Source organism: Peromyscus leucopus, chromosome 17, assembly GCF_004664715.2.
Source record: "Peromyscus leucopus breed LL Stock chromosome 17, UCI_PerLeu_2.1, whole genome shotgun sequence".
NCBI classification, from domain to species: domain Eukaryota; kingdom Metazoa; phylum Chordata; class Mammalia; order Rodentia; family Cricetidae; genus Peromyscus; species Peromyscus leucopus.
This window is the reverse complement of record NC_051077.1, coordinates 30,857,607-30,874,356: the sequence shown is the minus strand read 5'-3', so window position 1 is coordinate 30,874,356 and position 16,750 is coordinate 30,857,607. Positions and strand designations below refer to the sequence as shown.

General features: G+C 45.1%; 1 protein-coding gene across 2 annotated transcripts; it reads left to right on the top strand.

Annotated features, from left to right (window-relative positions):
• The first annotated feature begins 409 nt into the window (after positions 1 to 409).
• Positions 410 to 2,977, top strand: Helt (helt bHLH transcription factor). Of its 2 annotated transcripts, none has more exons than XM_028881117.1 (4): positions 410 to 1,055; positions 1,482 to 1,586; positions 1,816 to 1,912; positions 2,319 to 2,977. In XM_028881117.1, the coding sequence occupies exons 1-4, from the start codon at positions 1,029 to 1,031 to the stop codon at positions 2,804 to 2,806; spliced, it is 717 nt and encodes a 238-aa protein (XP_028736950.1). In that variant the 5' UTR covers positions 410 to 1,028; the 3' UTR covers positions 2,807 to 2,977. The 2 variants fall into 2 exon arrangements, with proteins under 2 accessions (XP_028736950.1, XP_028736949.1); XM_028881116.2 differs by having other exon boundaries at positions 839 to 1,055; positions 2,316 to 2,944.
• The last annotated feature ends 13,773 nt before the right edge of the window (positions 2,978 to 16,750 follow it).

The following is a 16,750-nucleotide window of genomic DNA, read 5'->3' as shown; positions in this document are numbered from 1 at the left end:
CCTGTTTCTCCTCCACCCCATCCCTGGCATTATTAAAATTTAGCCCAATGAAACTATTCATACTTTTCAATGGACATTTTCCTATAGGATAATAGGCTACAAATTGAGCCACTCCCCCCCCTCCCCGCGAAAAGAGAGCCGGGGGAGGGGGGAGAAAAGAAAGAAGCAGACGACTTGGTCAGGGACTAGGGGGGGAGAGTCGCGTGCCAAAGGCCCGCGGGAGGGGCGAAGCGAGCCGGGAGCCTCGTGTGCCAGCCGCAGCCCCACACCTGCCGGGATGTCCGGACAAATAAAGCGGTGTAAACAAAAAGGGGGGAGATGGACGTGTCACCAAGTCGTGTGAGAAAAGCCTGGGAACAAACGGGGCGCCTCCGTCTCCAGGAGCTCTCCCTTGAACCCGGCGGAACAGCCTATTAAAGGCTTACTTAATTACTTTAATGACTCTGGACAGGCTTTAAAACGCACTCGGCGCTGGGACGGCGGGCTTGCTGGGATTTGTAAACAGCGATCGTGTGAGACTCAGCGGTGGGACTAAAGGAAGCGACACTGTTTTGTGAGGGTCCTCGCCCCCCGGTGCCCGCAGCCACTGCGCCCCTGCACTCTGCGCCTGCTACGGCTGCAGGCGCTCGCGGCTCCGCCTGCTCCAGTTTCTCGCTTCCTTTTCCCCCGAGGTGGCTGTTCCCATGCAAATGTTATTCCCCGACGGATCACGTGTCCTTTGAAGAGCCACGTGGATTAACAAAGCTGATCTGCCCCCAGCTCGCCCCCCTCGGCTGCTATTTTTTTTTCTTAGCTTCTTTAAAACTGACCTTGAATGCATACATGCTCCAAACGCAGAATCCCTAATCCTATGGAATAATTCAACTCGTGAGAATGCACTTGGCAGCCTTAGATGACTGCTTTATAAAGGCAGCCCCCTCGGACCTGGGAGGCTGCAGTCTACCTGGGACATTCAAAGAGGCACACGAGGTGGAACGTGGACCAGGGCCTCGCGCCACCGCCTCTGCCGAGGGCGCACGCAGACCAGGATGTCAGACAGGCTCAAGGAACGCAAAGTGAGTCCTTGCGCTCTGGTGGCGGAAGAGTGTGACTCACCAACCGGCCACCTGGCTGGATCGATGACAAAGATGTGCCACACAGGACTTTCTTAAGTGTGGAGGAATTCAAAGTGGTTGGGGAAGGGGTGGGGGGGCAGAAACAGAAAGGAGAGTCCTCAGTTGAGGAGACACTCACCCTAGGCGGTTGGTTGGCCACTTCCTCAAAGCCCTGGCACTTAGCTCGGTTGAGTGGCAGGGATGTGTAGGGAGGCTGAAAAGGCAAGCGCGCCAGCACCCGCTCCAGAGGACAGAGCTCTCTAGGTCTAGTGAGGCGGCGGGCAAGTCTGGTGAGGGTTGGCGAATTAGCGAACCCCCTGTGGCACACAGCCTTGGGATTACTCCCTGGGCAAAGCCACCCTAAACGTAAAAATCTTCTGTTTACAGAGGACCCCGGTTTCTCATAAAGTGATAGAAAAGCGGAGGAGGGACCGAATCAACCGCTGCTTGAACGAGCTGGGCAAGACAGTCCCCATGGCCCTGGCGAAACAGGTAACGTTTGCGGTGCTGGGAACTCTCCACTGCCCCTCTCCGTGGGGCCCCCAAGCCTCTGCGGTCGCTGCTGGCCTTAGGGAACTCGCCCTTCTCCGGGGACCTGAACTCTTGCCGCTCTGGCGCCGGCATCGTCCTGGCTGGTCCTCTGCAGAAGACAGTGCGGCTCAGTCGCTGCGGGGGCTCTGCCACGGGTGGGCCACCGCGAGCTTCCTTTCTCCTATTGCAGAGTTCCGGGAAACTGGAGAAGGCGGAGATCCTGGAGATGACAGTTCAGTACCTGCGAGCTCTGCACTCTGCGGATTTTCCCCGGGGAAGGGAAAAAGGTGGGCGTTGACAGACACGGGCCAAGGAAACCTGGGCGGGGAGCTTGCGCCACGCGGGGACCTGGGACCTGGGAGTGAAGGAGAGTCCTGGCTGGAGCGGTCGGCTGGAGCGAAGCAGCCAGGGCCTGTCCTGAGAAGGCACCTGCTAGGTGCCAAGGAGGAGCATCTAAAGATGCAGGTCCATTGCTCTTCTCCGGTGGGGTTTGGTGGGGGCAAGGATGGAGTCAGGCTCCTAGGGAGCTGAGGTTCCCGGTTGAGCTTTTCCAGCCTGGAGACTGAGGAGAGAGTGCTAGCCACAGGTGGCAATCTATCCCAAACCTTTTGGAGATGTCCCCCACTCTTCTGGGAAGGGATGTACTTAGTTTTCCTTTCCTTCCTCCTATTATCTTTCTTGCCAACCCAGCAGAGCTTTTAGCAGAGTTTGCCAACTACTTCCACTACGGTTACCACGAGTGCATGAAGAACCTGGTGCATTACCTCACCACGGTGGAGCGGATGGAGACCAAAGACACCAAGTACGCGCGCATCCTCGCCTTCCTGCAATCTAAGGCCCGTCTGGGCACGGAGCCCGCCTTCCCGACGTTCTCGCTCCCGGAACCGGATTTCTCCTATCCCTCGGGCCCAGAGTTCGCGGGCCACAGCCCGGGCGAGGCCACCGTGTTCCCGCAGGGGGCTACCCCGGGGTCACTGCCTTGGCCTCCTGGCACGGCCCGCAGTCCCGCCCTGTCGTACTTGTCCAGCGCGCCTCCGGTACCTCTCCCCAGCCCCGCGCAGCAGCACAGCCCCTTCTTGGCTCAGATGCAGGGCCTGGACCGGCATTACCTCAATCTGATCGGCCATGCCCATCCCAACGCCCTCAACCTGCACACGCCCCAGCATCCTCCCGTGCTCTGACACCCACCCACTGCCTAGATTACTTTGCGGTTTGGTGGCGGCTTGAGACAAACCCTGTATATGTTGTACATGTGTAAATAGCGCGCCAACAAAAACTGGATGGGAGAGCGCCAAGAGCCAATTAGCCTTCTGAAGGACCTCCCCGACAATAAATACTTTGTGCTAAAGACCCCCAAATGGAGTTCTTTGTTACCTTCTGCTCATCCACAAACCATCCATTCCAAGTGTCTTAGAAGGAAACACATGGCTGCTAGGAGTCCAGATGATAACAATCAGCAGTGTGGCAGAGGAGGAGGACCTTTGCGGAGTCTGAGGCAGAGAGAGGATAAATGGGAGCTTAAGCAGACATTAGAGGTGTCCTTTAGGGGTAGGGCTCCTGGGGTGCTCACGCCCTGCCCTCCTTTTGCCTCTGAGAAGTGCAGAAGCCTGGAATCCGGCCTTAGATTCTCAGAATATGCAAATCAAAAGACAACCCCGAGTTTGGGCCAGCTTGTGCTAGCTGGGACCTGGAGGCTCTTCTTACCTCAAGGCGACCTCACACAAACCACTGGTTTAGGAAACTGCAAACCCCAGGCCCGCCTAATGAGTAGCTGAGTTCACAGCTTCAGTGAGTCTCCGTGTTAAAAACAAAAACAAAAACAAAAACAAAAACAAAAAAAAAAGAGTGAGTGAAGCAAATAACATTCTAAGTTATGTCTTAGAAACAACATTCATAGTTTGTTTTCTTCCTTCGGATGACAATCACCGGACATCAGAGGATTCAGGGAAGAGGGCATTGCCTTTTACGCACCAATCCACCCGGCTGTGGGGGCGGGGAGGGAGGGCTCTAGGGCACCTAGCAGAAGCCAGGACATATCTGGGTGGAAGACACGATCCCCCGGACTCCCCTGATGACGCTGGCACTGGATCCAAAAGCTGGGTCCTCTGTTGGAGCTCTCAGGTCTGGGGAGAAAGGTTCAGCCCTTCTCTAGGCGGAATTTTTTTCCCTCTCCCTCCGTGCAGAGCGTGGTGAGAAATATGTCCAGGGAAGACTTGGCCGGTCATTTTTTAGGCATTTGTGATTTTGCAAAAGACTGTGATTCTTTGAGGAATCATGTGGTTTTCACTTCCAGAGGATGTGGGCTTTGTCCACAAAATAATGGCACATTTAAAATAGCAGACCACACTCCCATTTTGCTAAGATCCAAACAACAAAACTGACTTCCATGTTGCTTTATATCAACAGGCAATACAGCATCTGCCAGGTCAAAGAGTGAAGATGGATTATTTTTTTTTTCCATCGTTGATTTTTCCCCCATTTGAATACTGGTCCTATTAACATTGGCACCCTTTAAACAAATAATTTAATGTTGTGTGGCACCGTTTTCCTGTTTCTGAGAGGCATTTAGCTGAAGGAGGGTAAGGTGACTTTTCTCTCCGATTAGCTGGAGGGTAGTAAATTGACTTATTTCCTTTCTCACACAAGGTTTAAGGGAGGGCCTGCCAGAGGTCTGACCTGCTCTGTTTACCAAGGTCATGAAATGGGATGACCTGTCAGTTGTAGACCATTAAACTTCGTGACACAGAGGCAAACAAAACCTTTCATCACATTGCAAAGTATATACAATGGGGGGTGGTGGTGGGTGGGGGGATCTTTACATTTTAGTAAGGACCTTGCATGGAGGAGGTTCTTGAAATCATGTGTCTATGAAACATGAACTGTCTTCTTCCCTACGAACTGGTAAGAGCCGGAGTGTGAGCGCGTAGGGAAGCAGAAGCCCTTCCTGGGCAGCAAGCACAAGGGGCAACACAGGATAAAAATGAATTATGCAGAAATGAGAGAATGGATGGTTCCCATTATTGCAACACATGTCTTACACCCATTTTCAACAGCGCTGGATACAGAATATGAAGAAAGCCTTTCAAATGTAAACCCCCCCCCACCTCGAGCATTAAGCCATTCTGAATTCCCCTTGGCAGTGAAGCATTAAAGATATAGGGTTACCCTGGAAATATAAATTATTAATATATTCAACATTTTTGTCAGTTCTCAACTGTTAACCAAATTAGACAAAACTTTCTTTTGCTAAGTAGATTTTCTCTTTAGGATTAGCTTTGGAGTGCACACGGCCACACAGTAAAAGGGGGGGGGCGTCATTTACATATAATTTTGCAAACTTCCACTGGTCCATGACAGTCTTTGTACCTCAAATGTTGGTATTCGTGATTTTTTTTCTTTCCTTCTTATTTAACTGTGGAGGATAAAAGCCTGCTTTGGATTTACAATGACTTTAGGATAAAAGTCACCCTTCCCTTTCTCTCTCTCTCTCTCTCTCTCTCTCTCTCTCTCTCTCTCTCTCTGTGTGTGTGTGTGTGTGTGTGTGTGTGTGTGTGTGTGTGTGTGTTGTCGTCTTTCTTCTGAAAATTTCATGCAAAGTCCCAATTCTTTAGGCGTCTCCAAAAGTCAATCTTGGAATATTTCATCTTTGCAATAGATTGAAAACATCGCTACAAAATGGAATCAATTCAGATTGCATGGTGACATTAATGTGCTCTTGTCCCACTTTTTCTGATGACACACTCCCCCCCAGCTGCTGGGCTCCACACCCACCCCCTTCAACTCTACGCCCTCTCCATCTGAGTTTCTTAGACCCAATCCTCCTGCTCTTTCTTTAAGTAAGTTGTATAGTAATGGTTTCCAAGAGAGGCCCAACCAAACCCAGAAATAACAAAAAACAAAAACCCATGGGTTTGGCTGGAGGTAAGCCATTGTGATGCCTCTGAAAGGGGGAACCTCTTGTTCCTTGGGCTTCATCCTTGAGTGGGCAAGAATAAAAATAATCATCCCCATGAAATCAAAGGTTTTTCTCGAGACGCTCGAGGAACAAAGCTCATGGCTGGTGCTTTGGGCGGTCCTGGGGCTGTGCAAGGCTGCCAGAGTAGCTTCTGGGCGCCCCAGCTACCCTGCAGAAAGGGTGGCAATACAGAGCTCACTTGTGCTTCCAAGCGTATTGAACAAAGACAGCCCCGTGTATAGTGGGGGCCCCTCTAGTCTGGGCTGCTAGAGCCAGGAAAAGAAGGTGAAGGAGCTGTCCACAAAGATAGACTTTGATTTTGAAGGAGTGAGATTGTGAAGTATAGAGCAAGCCAAAATAAAAGAATAAATAGTAAGTTAGATAGCCAGTTGATAGATAGATAGAGAGCTAGAGAGAGAGAGAGATGATAGATGGATGGATAAATGATAGATAGATAGATAGATATGATAAGTAGATAGATATGATAGAAAGATAGATATATAATAGAGATGATAGCTATGATGATAAGTAGATGATTGATAGATAGATAGATAGATAGATAGATAGATAGATAGATAGATAGATAGATGGCATAACATTATCAACTCAGGTACTCACAACACACAGCAGAAACCAACTGGAGAAACTGGCATGAAATTCTTAGAAACCAGTAGCAGATGTCTGTATATAGTCACCCACCAAGAAGATTTTGTGTGCGTGCGTGTGTGTGTGTGTGTGTGTGTGTTGTCCATGCATTGGGAGTTTGATCAGTATTTGTGGGATGACTGAATGAATGAGCTGCCAGACAGAGCTGCATCTCTTAAAATTCTGAGTCAGAACCTCTCGAATTTCTCATCTCTGATATTAGTCTCCTCCTGGGCCACCAGGAAATAATTGGCACTCATCTGGGCATATGTGGTATACTATACATACAAGCTGGTATAAGTAGAGAGGGCAATTAATTGTTCTGTGTTTGCCCACCTGTGGTCTGTCAGTAGGAGATGACAGATACCTGCCTTGCTTGGTTAAGATGGTTAGCTCTTCCTGTAGACCCAGATAACTCCACAGATAACAAACCCAGGACTTGGGTTTATAACTAGCCTTGTGAGATCATGTCCTTTTGTGTGGAATAACTACAAGGCTGAACCAACCCAGACTTGGCCCTTATTTCTGTTCCATTAAGAACTCAGAGTATGAAGTCTGGATTTGCACAGCAGCATGACCTTCAAAGGATGCTTCAGATGTATATCTGCTGCATGGTCTGTGGCATAGCATAGGAATATTGCACACACATATCTCATCGGGTTGCTGTGATCATTTGAATCTGAGAGGTCCTCCAAGTCTCATATTTTGTACCCCCACCCAATCCTCAGCGGATGTTACTGTTCTTATTTTGGAAGGTTGTTGAATCTTTCAGAGATGGGTCTATCTGAAGGAAGTAGGTTACTGGGGCAGGTCTTTGAGATGGGTTAACTTCCCCCACTTCTTATCTTGCTCTGTTTCCTGGTCTACTGTGATGTGAAGAGCCTCAGCCACATATTCACATGGTCATGATTCAAGCACCTCTGCCCATGTCCTGTCTCTTTTCCCCACCTCCACCCCTGGCACTGCCATGATGAATTGAGCCCTCTGCAACCGTGAGCTGAAATAAATCTTACCTCTCTTGAGTTACCTCTGCCCAGCATTGCAGTCACAGAGACACAAAGGTGACTAGCATCATTGTTATGATGGCTGAGAGATGCTGTAGGCAGAGCTGAGGCTATAGTGGATATAATTGGTAGCCACATGCTAGTCTGTTTTCTCTCCCTCCCTCCCGAAGAATCAGAACCTTGGGGTGACTTCAAACCAAGTAACAAACTGTCCAGACAAAGAGTGAAGAAAGTCTTTAGCCCTGCCACTGTTTCCTTAATAAACATTTTCTTTGTTTAAGGGGATATCTAAGTCTACCCCACAATCAATCTTTTGGCTGTCAGTCTTTCTTTAAGCTAGGATTGGTAGAGGCTGCTAATAAATTTAGAGTGCTATTTCTCGTCCTTTAAAAATAGTTTTCCATCTGGACGGTGGTGGCTCATGCCTTTAATCCTAGCATTTGGGAGGCAGAGGCAGGCAGAGCTCCGAGTTTGAAGCTAGCCTGGTCTACAGAGTGAGTTCCAAGACAGCCAGGGTTACACCGAGAAGCCCTGTCTCAAAAAAAAAAAAAAAAAATTGCATTGGGTGTGGTGGCTCATTCCTTCAATGTACTCAAAGGCAGAGGCAGGTGAATATCTGAGTTTGAGGCCAGCCTGGTCTACAGAGGAAGTTCCAGGACATCCTGGGCTACACAAAGAAGCCCTGTCTGAAAAAACAAAAGAAATTTTTTTCATGTATTTTAAACATTTTATAAATAAAATTCTACATGTATACAAAATATCATGTAGTATTTCAACAGATACATGCATTATGTAATGATTAGTCATGGTAGTTGATAAGGTCATCCCTTTAAGCATTTACATATTTAGTTAATAATTGTAAATTACATATCTATATAGCATAATGTGACATTTGAATACACCTATACAATGCATAATTGTGAAGGACAGGTAAAGTCCTGAGTGAATGTATATTATTCACATGAGCGCATCATGTCAAGGACCCCAATGACTCAGACCCATGGAATGGCAGAGCCTTATCCTGGTCCAAGGACAGATTGAGGAACCATTAGCCTTTAGCTAAAACCAATATATGCAGAAACTGTCAACCACAGCTTCTTCTTCCCCATGACTGCCACCTCCAGAGACCTCCTACTGAGACGAGCTACCTGGACCCCTCTTTATTCAGCTGGATATAATAAACTTGCTCTCTCCTTCAACTGTATACAACCAACCTACCTCCTTGGTCAGAGGTTTATAATAAACAGTATATAGTAAACGTATTGAGTTTCCAGGCCACTGTGTGACTCCATCAGAGCACAGAGCTCATCTGATCCCAGCTTTTCTCTGCGGATGTCTGTGTGTCTGTTCTTTCCTCATTTCTCCGTCAACCCGGTCAAGTCTAAAACTCTGCAAGGAACAGCTCATAAGGACAAGATCAGGGTGACTGGCATGTCCCCTACCTCAAATGTTTATCAGTCTTCATGTTTGAAGCACTCTAACTCCTTGATACTAACTATACACACTGCCACAATCTGTGTGTGTGCATGTGTGTGTGTATGTGTGCACATGTGTGTGTATGTGTGTGTGTGTGTAGGTATAGGTGCATTAGTGCACATGCCCATATATTTTTTTATAAGTATTATGTCCTCATGAACAGCCAAAATCCATGTTATTATGTGTGCCCAGGCATTATATATACATACATATATATGTGTGTGTGCAGACATATTATATATTATATATACATATTTACATATTTTATATATAAATACATATATACATGTATACATTTTATATATATATATATATATAAAATATCTGGGGCTGGGAAAGACTGTTGATTTCCTGTTCCTGCCAGTCCCTTGTAGAAGGATATTGCTAGAACAATGCTCCCATCATCTCTCAGTATTTCTTCTATAGCCCTCTGCTATCTAGTTGAGGGTGTTTGAAAGGAACCAGAGATTCGCAGCTTAACCCTGTTTGCTAGTCCTTGCCTAGCTTGGCTCCCATAACCCTAACTAGGGCTGACAAGGAATGAAGAAATTACAGACACAAGAAGCTGAGGTTGACTGGCCTGGGTTCTTGGAGAGAGAAGCCACAGCTCCCTGAAGGCTCAGAGTGTTTACTGTGTCCACTTGAGCAGGGAGGCTGGGTTACTGCATTCATCAGCTAATCTTGGTAGGAGTGGTCTGTGCAGGGGAATAGTCTCCATGGAGTAAACAAGGGGTAGGGGAGCCATGGCGGACATTTTCTGCATACAGTCCCCATCCACAAACAGACCACAGCAAGGCTTTGCTAACCCCTTGAGCCTCACCCGAGGAAGGCTTTGCTACTTTCCTGTGTTTGAGGCACTATGGTCTATGGCAAAGCCATGCCCATGTCGAACAAACATTTCTCACAGGGCCTCATTTGCTTCCTACACCTGTGCTCATTAGGTGTCAGTCTGCCTACAGTCTAGCAAGTGTTCTTTGCTAGGCAGGTTATACTACTCATAGTTTCTCCTGTGCTTTTAATGAATGGGTTTATACTACTCATAATTTCTCCTGTGCTTTTGATGAATGGGTTTATACTACTGGTAGTTTCTCCTGTGTTTTTAATGAATGGGTTTATACTACTGGTAGTTTCTCCTGTGCTTTTAATGAATGGATTTGATTCTGAAATGAACTGCTTCAAGCCCACTCTTCCTGTATGTTGAATTACATCCCTACTGAATCACAGAACGGACAATTTTGTCCCAGCTTGACACCCATACCTAGATCTAAAATGGCTCTGAGCACCAAGGGGAGAATGAGTCTTATTTATTGGGTCAGAGTGAACCAAAGCCTGGGTGTGTTTGTATGTTTGCAGCTGAGACTGGAGATCCACCTACAAGCCTGTGTGCACTGAGCAGTATAGGTTGCAGGGAGCTGAGTGAGTGTGTGTGTGTGTGTGTGTGTGTGTGTGTGTGTGTGTGTGTGTGCGTGCGCGCGCGCGTGCAAAGAATTTCAGTCAGTGTATATGAGGACGGAAACACTGGAGCCAGAGTCAGCAGCCACCCACTGAAGACAACAGCTGGGTAGGTTTAAGAGTCACAGAGGAGATCGTAAGAATTGGCCATTTAGATGAGAACCATAGGAGTTACCTTAGAGATGCATCCGAGTGGCACAAATACTTTCTGAAGTGCTGTAAGGCGCAGGAAAACATAATGGAATTCAGCTACTTTCACAAAAGATACTACTTGGAAAAGTCAAGGACTTCTTAAGGTCAAGCCATGGCTTAAAGAGTCTTGGTGATATTTTAGCTTTTGTATATATATTAGCTGGATCCTAAAATGATTTTCTAGTGTGCTCCCAAGAACTTCTAACAGTGTATTTATCTAAAATGCCTATCAAGCATCCAAGGCCATATGAAACAACACCTGTCTCCTAGGTCAGGCAGATAGCTTTATTTCTTTTGCAACCTTACTAATAGACCTGTAACTTCTTACCTAACCACTTCTAGGAATGTAGACTGAGCACATAGACCCCCCTTTTCATATACTAACCAGTCATTAGCACTCAGTTAACCTCCTATTTTACCACTCCCATTTTGGATTGTAAAGGAAAGCCTGGTGGTCACTGCCTGAGGAAAATTCTTACCTGCCTTTATGACCCTGTAGAATTCAAGCCTGGTGAACTTGCACAACCAGGGGCTTGCTATTACTTGGGTTTATAACTGGATTCCTGGGAGACTTAGGAGGAACGTGGTGAACAGAGAGATGGAGAATGGGGAGGGATAAGGAGGATTTTATATAGCTAGATAAATATAGAGAGAAATCAGGCAAGAAAGGAGCTAGGCATGAGAACAGAACTGAAGCTGTGTATAAAGGATGTTATCCCAGGGGAATTAAAGCAAGTGGACTATAGAGCTCAGTGTGCTGAGATTCTGTTTCCCAAAAATAGTCTTCACCGTTAATAGTTCTCTCTCCTGAGCCCCTGGGATGTATAATATTAAGGCTGGTCCCTCTAATATTATACAAGCCTGGAGAAGCCTTGGTAGAGCTAACTGTAAGGAACAAAGTCTCTCTAAGAATGTCCTTGATGCCTCCCCAATCCGGCATAGTTTGGGGCTGTCATACATCATCACTTCGTTCATCTCTACAGTGGCCCCTGCAGTAGATTTTATTACCTATACTTTGGTGATGATGGCTGACTCAGAGAGGTGATCCAAAGATAATGACTATTTCATGGAAGAGTTTTAATTTGAACTCTATGGCTTGCCGGTACACTGCCCTGTCTTTTGTGTAGCATCTACCACAATCAGCGGTATTCTCAGATTGGTTTTAGTAAAGGGATCTTCTTTGCCTTGTATAACACTATGGGTCTACATGACTTCAACATTGGATGGCCAAATGTCTCACTGTACATACAATATAAAATACAATCTCTTGTGTTTTTTTTTTTTTTGCATTTAAGCATACTATGTAATTAAAACAGCAAAGTCTAACAGGTATCATCTATAGGAGTGAGCATAGCCCAGAAGCCCACCCATAGATGAAAAGCCTTTAGGCAACTACTAAAACCAATCTTTATGAAGCTCACCTTGGACATGGAAATGAATAACAGCAATTTTAGGAATGTAAATTATACATGCCTGAGAATAAAGACTGCACATGGCCGGGCGGTGGTGGCACATGCCTTTAATACCAGCACTCGGGATGCAGAGCCAGGTGGATTTCTGTGAGTTCGAGGCCAGCCTGGGCTACCAAGTGAGTCCCAGGAAAGGCACAAACCTACACAGAGAAACCCTGTCTCGAAAAACCAAAAAAAAAAAAAAAAAAAAAAAAAAAAAAAAGACTGCACATGAAGCAAATTGCGCAGCTAAATTGTAGGATGAGATTGTGCATGGTAGACAGGAGAATCTAGATAATAAAATGCTAGTCAGAAGTCAACACTTGAGGGCTGGGGATGTAGGTCAGCTGTCAGAGTGCTTGCGTAGAGTCCTGGATTCCATCCCCGTCACTGAATAAAAACCAGCAGCCATGGTGGCACACTTTCATAATCCCAGCACTCAGGAGTCCAGAAGTTCAAGGTCATCCTGGGCTACAAGAGACCATGTTTGAAAAAGATTTAGATGCTTAAATGTGTCATCTTTTACTATTCAAACAAAATGAAGACCTAGAAAACTGTACAAATCAAATAAAGCAGAATATTACTGTTTCCACACAGCCTCGTCCGAACCACACACCTCTCCCCTAAATAAATACCCCTTACCTTTGTTTTATAGTAACCATTTCTTTGAGATGGCAAATCATTTTAACACCCAAATGAATCTTTGGCATATAGTTTAGTTTTTGTCTTGCTGTTTAAAGATACTTCCTGTCCTTTTGGCCAGCTTTAACCCGTCCATCCCAGCCATCCCTTTCCTCTTTTGTGATGTTACATTGTTGCATCCCAGCCATCCCTTTCCTCTTTTGTGATGTTACATTGTTGCATCTCAGTCATCACTCTTCACTGGAAACCTTATTTTACAAAGTGAAACTTTGTAGCCATTAAGCACTTGTAGGCATTGTTTTATTGTTACTGTTTGTATTATAATTCAATAACAACTTTATGTATATTATGAGCTAAAACAAATGAGTAAATTTGTTAAAGCCCTATGAATGAAGGATTGGGATGCTAGAGAAATGGATGCAATTATGCATCAAGAAAGGTATACTATTCAATGTTACCCATGAATAGACATTTAGGAATTAAATATCCACGTTTGAAGCAGTTTCTGTATGCCTCATAGGTCTTCTTCCTCCCGCCTGATATCCGTAAGCACCATTTCACTTTCTAGCCCTAAAAACTTCACTCTTGTTCCAGGTATTTCATTGAGGTGTCTCTGCCAATATTTACTGTTTGGGCAGCTGGCATGGCGTCTTCAGGCCTCCTCTGCCAAAATTTACTTCCTTTTAAGGCTGAATAATATTCCATTGTACGTATATTCCACTGTATGTATATACACATTGTGTGCATTTAGTCATCAATCGAATGAGCAAATGAGCGAACTACCCTTTGTTTATGTTAGTAATAGTGCCGTGAACATGGCTGTATTCTCTTCCAATCCCCGCTCTCAATGATTTTGAGTTGTGTGTCTAGAAGTGGAGTGGCTGGATCATACTGTAACTCTGTGTTTAATTTTTTGAGGATCCATCATTCCATTTTCCATAGGAGCTACACACCACATTATATTCCCACCAGCGACTAACAGGATTCCGTTTTCTCTCCACCTCACGAACAGTTAGCTTTCTGCTGCTGTGTCTTAACTATTGATTCTAGTGTGCGTGGGATCGCACCTCATGCAGGTTTGGTTTGAATTTCACTCGTGCACATCAACGTTCAAGGAAGGGTTCCATGTACATAGTCATCATTTGTGTATCGTTGGAGAAATGTCTGTTAATATTCCAAATGTTAATCCTCAGCCAGATACATGACTTGTACACTTTTCCTCTATTATATCAATCATTTTCACTCTATTGCTAGTTTGATACCTTTGATACACAAAAATTTTCATTTTGATGCAGTTCCTTTTTCTTTCATTATTTGAAATTTTGGTGTGTCATATTCAAGAATACTTCCGACCATATATATGTGCTTTATTCCATAAATGTCTTCCTTAACAGATTGTAAGACACACAAACGTAGAAACCACTGGGTTTTTTTTTAAATATAGTTTATATTATTTATTACTGTGTGTGTTTGTGACTGAATGCGGGTTAGAGGACAGCTTGAGAGGGTTCTCTTTCCACCATGTGGGCTGCAGGGATCGAACTTGATTAGAAGACAAACTCCTTTCACCTGCTGAGCCATCTTGTTGCCCCCAAACCCTCTGCCTGACCACCATGGTATCCCCAACATGGCCATTAGGACTGGGGAGTGGTAAGTACTTCAATATACACGTCTATAATCTGACTGATGCGTGTCTTCTAATGGCTTAAAAATACAGGTTCATAAAGATGATTTTTGTGTGTGTGACATTTAGTCATTTCACTGAAAATTCACACTATATTAAGGAACATGCATTTAAACTAACCCATGTGTAATTTTAAGATGTTTGAAAAAAATAAAACAAACACCACATAAATGTTTGATATCAGTGGCATATTTGAAATTATATATATATAATATATATTGCCTTTTTGTAACTTTTTACAGAAAAAAAATGAACTGATTAAAAACACACCTTCTACACTGCAGTCTTTCCACTATAGATTCGGAGAAATTGTGTGACTGCATTCTTTACCAGCAATTTATTTAAGCGATAGCTCAGATAAAATTCCGAGACTCCTGCGTCCCTGCCTGAGTCTATAAACCTTCAGCAGTGAAGGAATCTGTCGTTTAGGTCCAGCAAGCCCACAAGGGCTTCTGTGGCACCCTTTGGAATATTTGCTTCTGCGAATTCGAACCGCAGGGACTGGTATAGTCAGCTAAGAAGCAGCAGGGGGCGCTCGTGAGGTTTTGAGTCGCTATTAACTAATCAGTCACTAGCACCACTTACCTAGAACTCTGCATGAAGGATAAAAAGTTAAAGGAGAAACCCAAAGGGAAGGGCAGAAAGCAAATTAGAAAAAGTCTAATGAGAGGAGGAAATGGCTACGATCAAGTTTGTAATAAAAGCAATACTAGCCACCCACACCCACAAGCCCGCCTCTCAGATTTTTTTTTTTCCTTTTTTACACCTGTCTCCCCTCCCACACATAATTCACCCCTTGGTGCCCCAGGTCCCGTCACTGTTCCTAATTCCTAAGCATGTCTCACATTTCTCACGAGTTGAACTAAATTAACAGACAACTAACTTCCAAAAACAACGGCACCTACATTTTCTTTCTTTTTTTTTTTTTTTTTGGTTTTTCGAGACAGGGTTTCTCTGTGTAGCTTTGCGCCTTTCCTGGAGCTCACTTGGTAGCCCAGGCTGGCCTCGAACTCACAGAGATCCGCCTGGCTCTGCCTCCCGAGTGCTGGGATTAAAGGCGTGCGCCACCAACGCCCGGCGGCACCTACATTTTCTAAATGCGTTTAAAAGTAACCGTGAAAGTCTTTGGGGGGAGCAATTTAGACTATAAGAAAGCCAAACTGCAAGTCACAGAATAAAGGACTTATAAAATGCAATCCACATTTACCGGAGAGGGTGAGAGGAGCCAGGAACTAAACTCATGAGTCTGAGCAGTCAGGTGAGAAGTCCCTCCTTGTAGGGATGGGTGCTGTGACAGAAGTAGAAATCACGTGACCATGGTACTTGCCAACTTCTACATTGAAACTGACCCTAGGATCCAGTAATCTACGTTCAGTCATCCACACCTCCCTTCAGAGGTCCACAGACTCTCCTGGGGACTCACGGGGCTGCTCTGGTCTCGGTGGGTTTGTGTGCCTATATGATCCACAAGAAGTCAAGAATGACAGCCAAGAGGCCTTAGAGCCTGTCTCTTGAAGCAGCTGTGACCTCTTCCAGGGAGCTGATTTTAGCATCTGGAAAAAGGGCACATTAGTAGGAGTCGATAAAATGTCTTAGGAATCCCGTGAAGTTCAGGGTCTTGTCTTGATCTGTGGTCAGTGTTTCCTCTAGACTGCAGATCTCTCCACTGGTTAGTTCAGGGTGGACATCGAACCTGTGGTTAAATTGCGTGACATAGTTGTGCTGTGATGCCATAGGTTGGAACAGTGAACAGAATGAGGATACACATATGAGCACAAATAAATACACTCATAGCTCAGATTTATGCCTTTGCGTTTTCTATGTATTGACTATTTCTAGGACTTTACAGACAAATGAATTGCTACATAGCCAACTCGAGGGATTCAATAAATACAACCAAAAGAACACATATGTAAATCAGGTTTGAATATGAATTGTGGCATTTGATTTTTTTAAAAAAGATTTTTTCATTTGTTTTCTCAAATGAGGTCCTGATTTATTCTTTTAGTAAAGAGTACATTTAGACAGGAAATTAAACTTTAAGAAGGTCAAGTCAGGTAGCGGTGGCCCATGACTTTAATCCCAGCACTCAGGAGGCAGAGACAGGTGGATCTCTGTGAGTTCAAGTCCAGCCTGATCCACAGAGCGAGATCCAGGGCAGCCACCAAAACTACAGAGAGAAACCCTGTCTCGAAAAACAAACAAACAAACAAAAAAGGTCAGTCAGCATGCTCTTATAAAAAGACTTTAAACAAAGTGAGGTCCCTCACCTCTTTAAAAGAATGCAGTTATCTTCCTATAAGATCTCATACAACTCTTCAAATTATTCTTCTACTGCCTACTAGTATTTGAAAGTCAATTTTTAAGAATTATATTAAGTTGCCGGGCGGTGGTGGCGCACGCCTTTAATCCCAGCACTCGGGAGGCAGAGCCAGGCGGATCTCTGTGAGTTCGAGGCCAGCCTGGGCTACCAAGTGAGCTCCAGGAAAGGCGCAAAACTACGCAGAGAAACCCTGTCTCGAAAAACCAAAAAAAAAAAAGAATTATATTAAGTTATTTTAGGAAGGAATATAGACTTGCCTGGGAACCCCAAATGATTGTTTTAACTGTTCTTAAGGGATCAT

Excerpts from the sequence above, each read along its gene's own strand:
- Helt (XM_028881116.2), top strand. The coding sequence starts at position 1,029 with ATGTCAGACAGGCTCAAGGAACGCAAA. Across the intron at positions 1,056-1,481 it reads ACAGGCTCAAGGAACGCAAA|AGGACCCCGGTTTCTCATAA; the intron begins GTGAGTCCTTGC and ends TTCTGTTTACAG. Across the intron at positions 1,913-2,315 it reads TCCCCGGGGAAGGGAAAAAG|CAGAGCTTTTAGCAGAGTTT; the intron begins GTGGGCGTTGAC and ends TTGCCAACCCAG.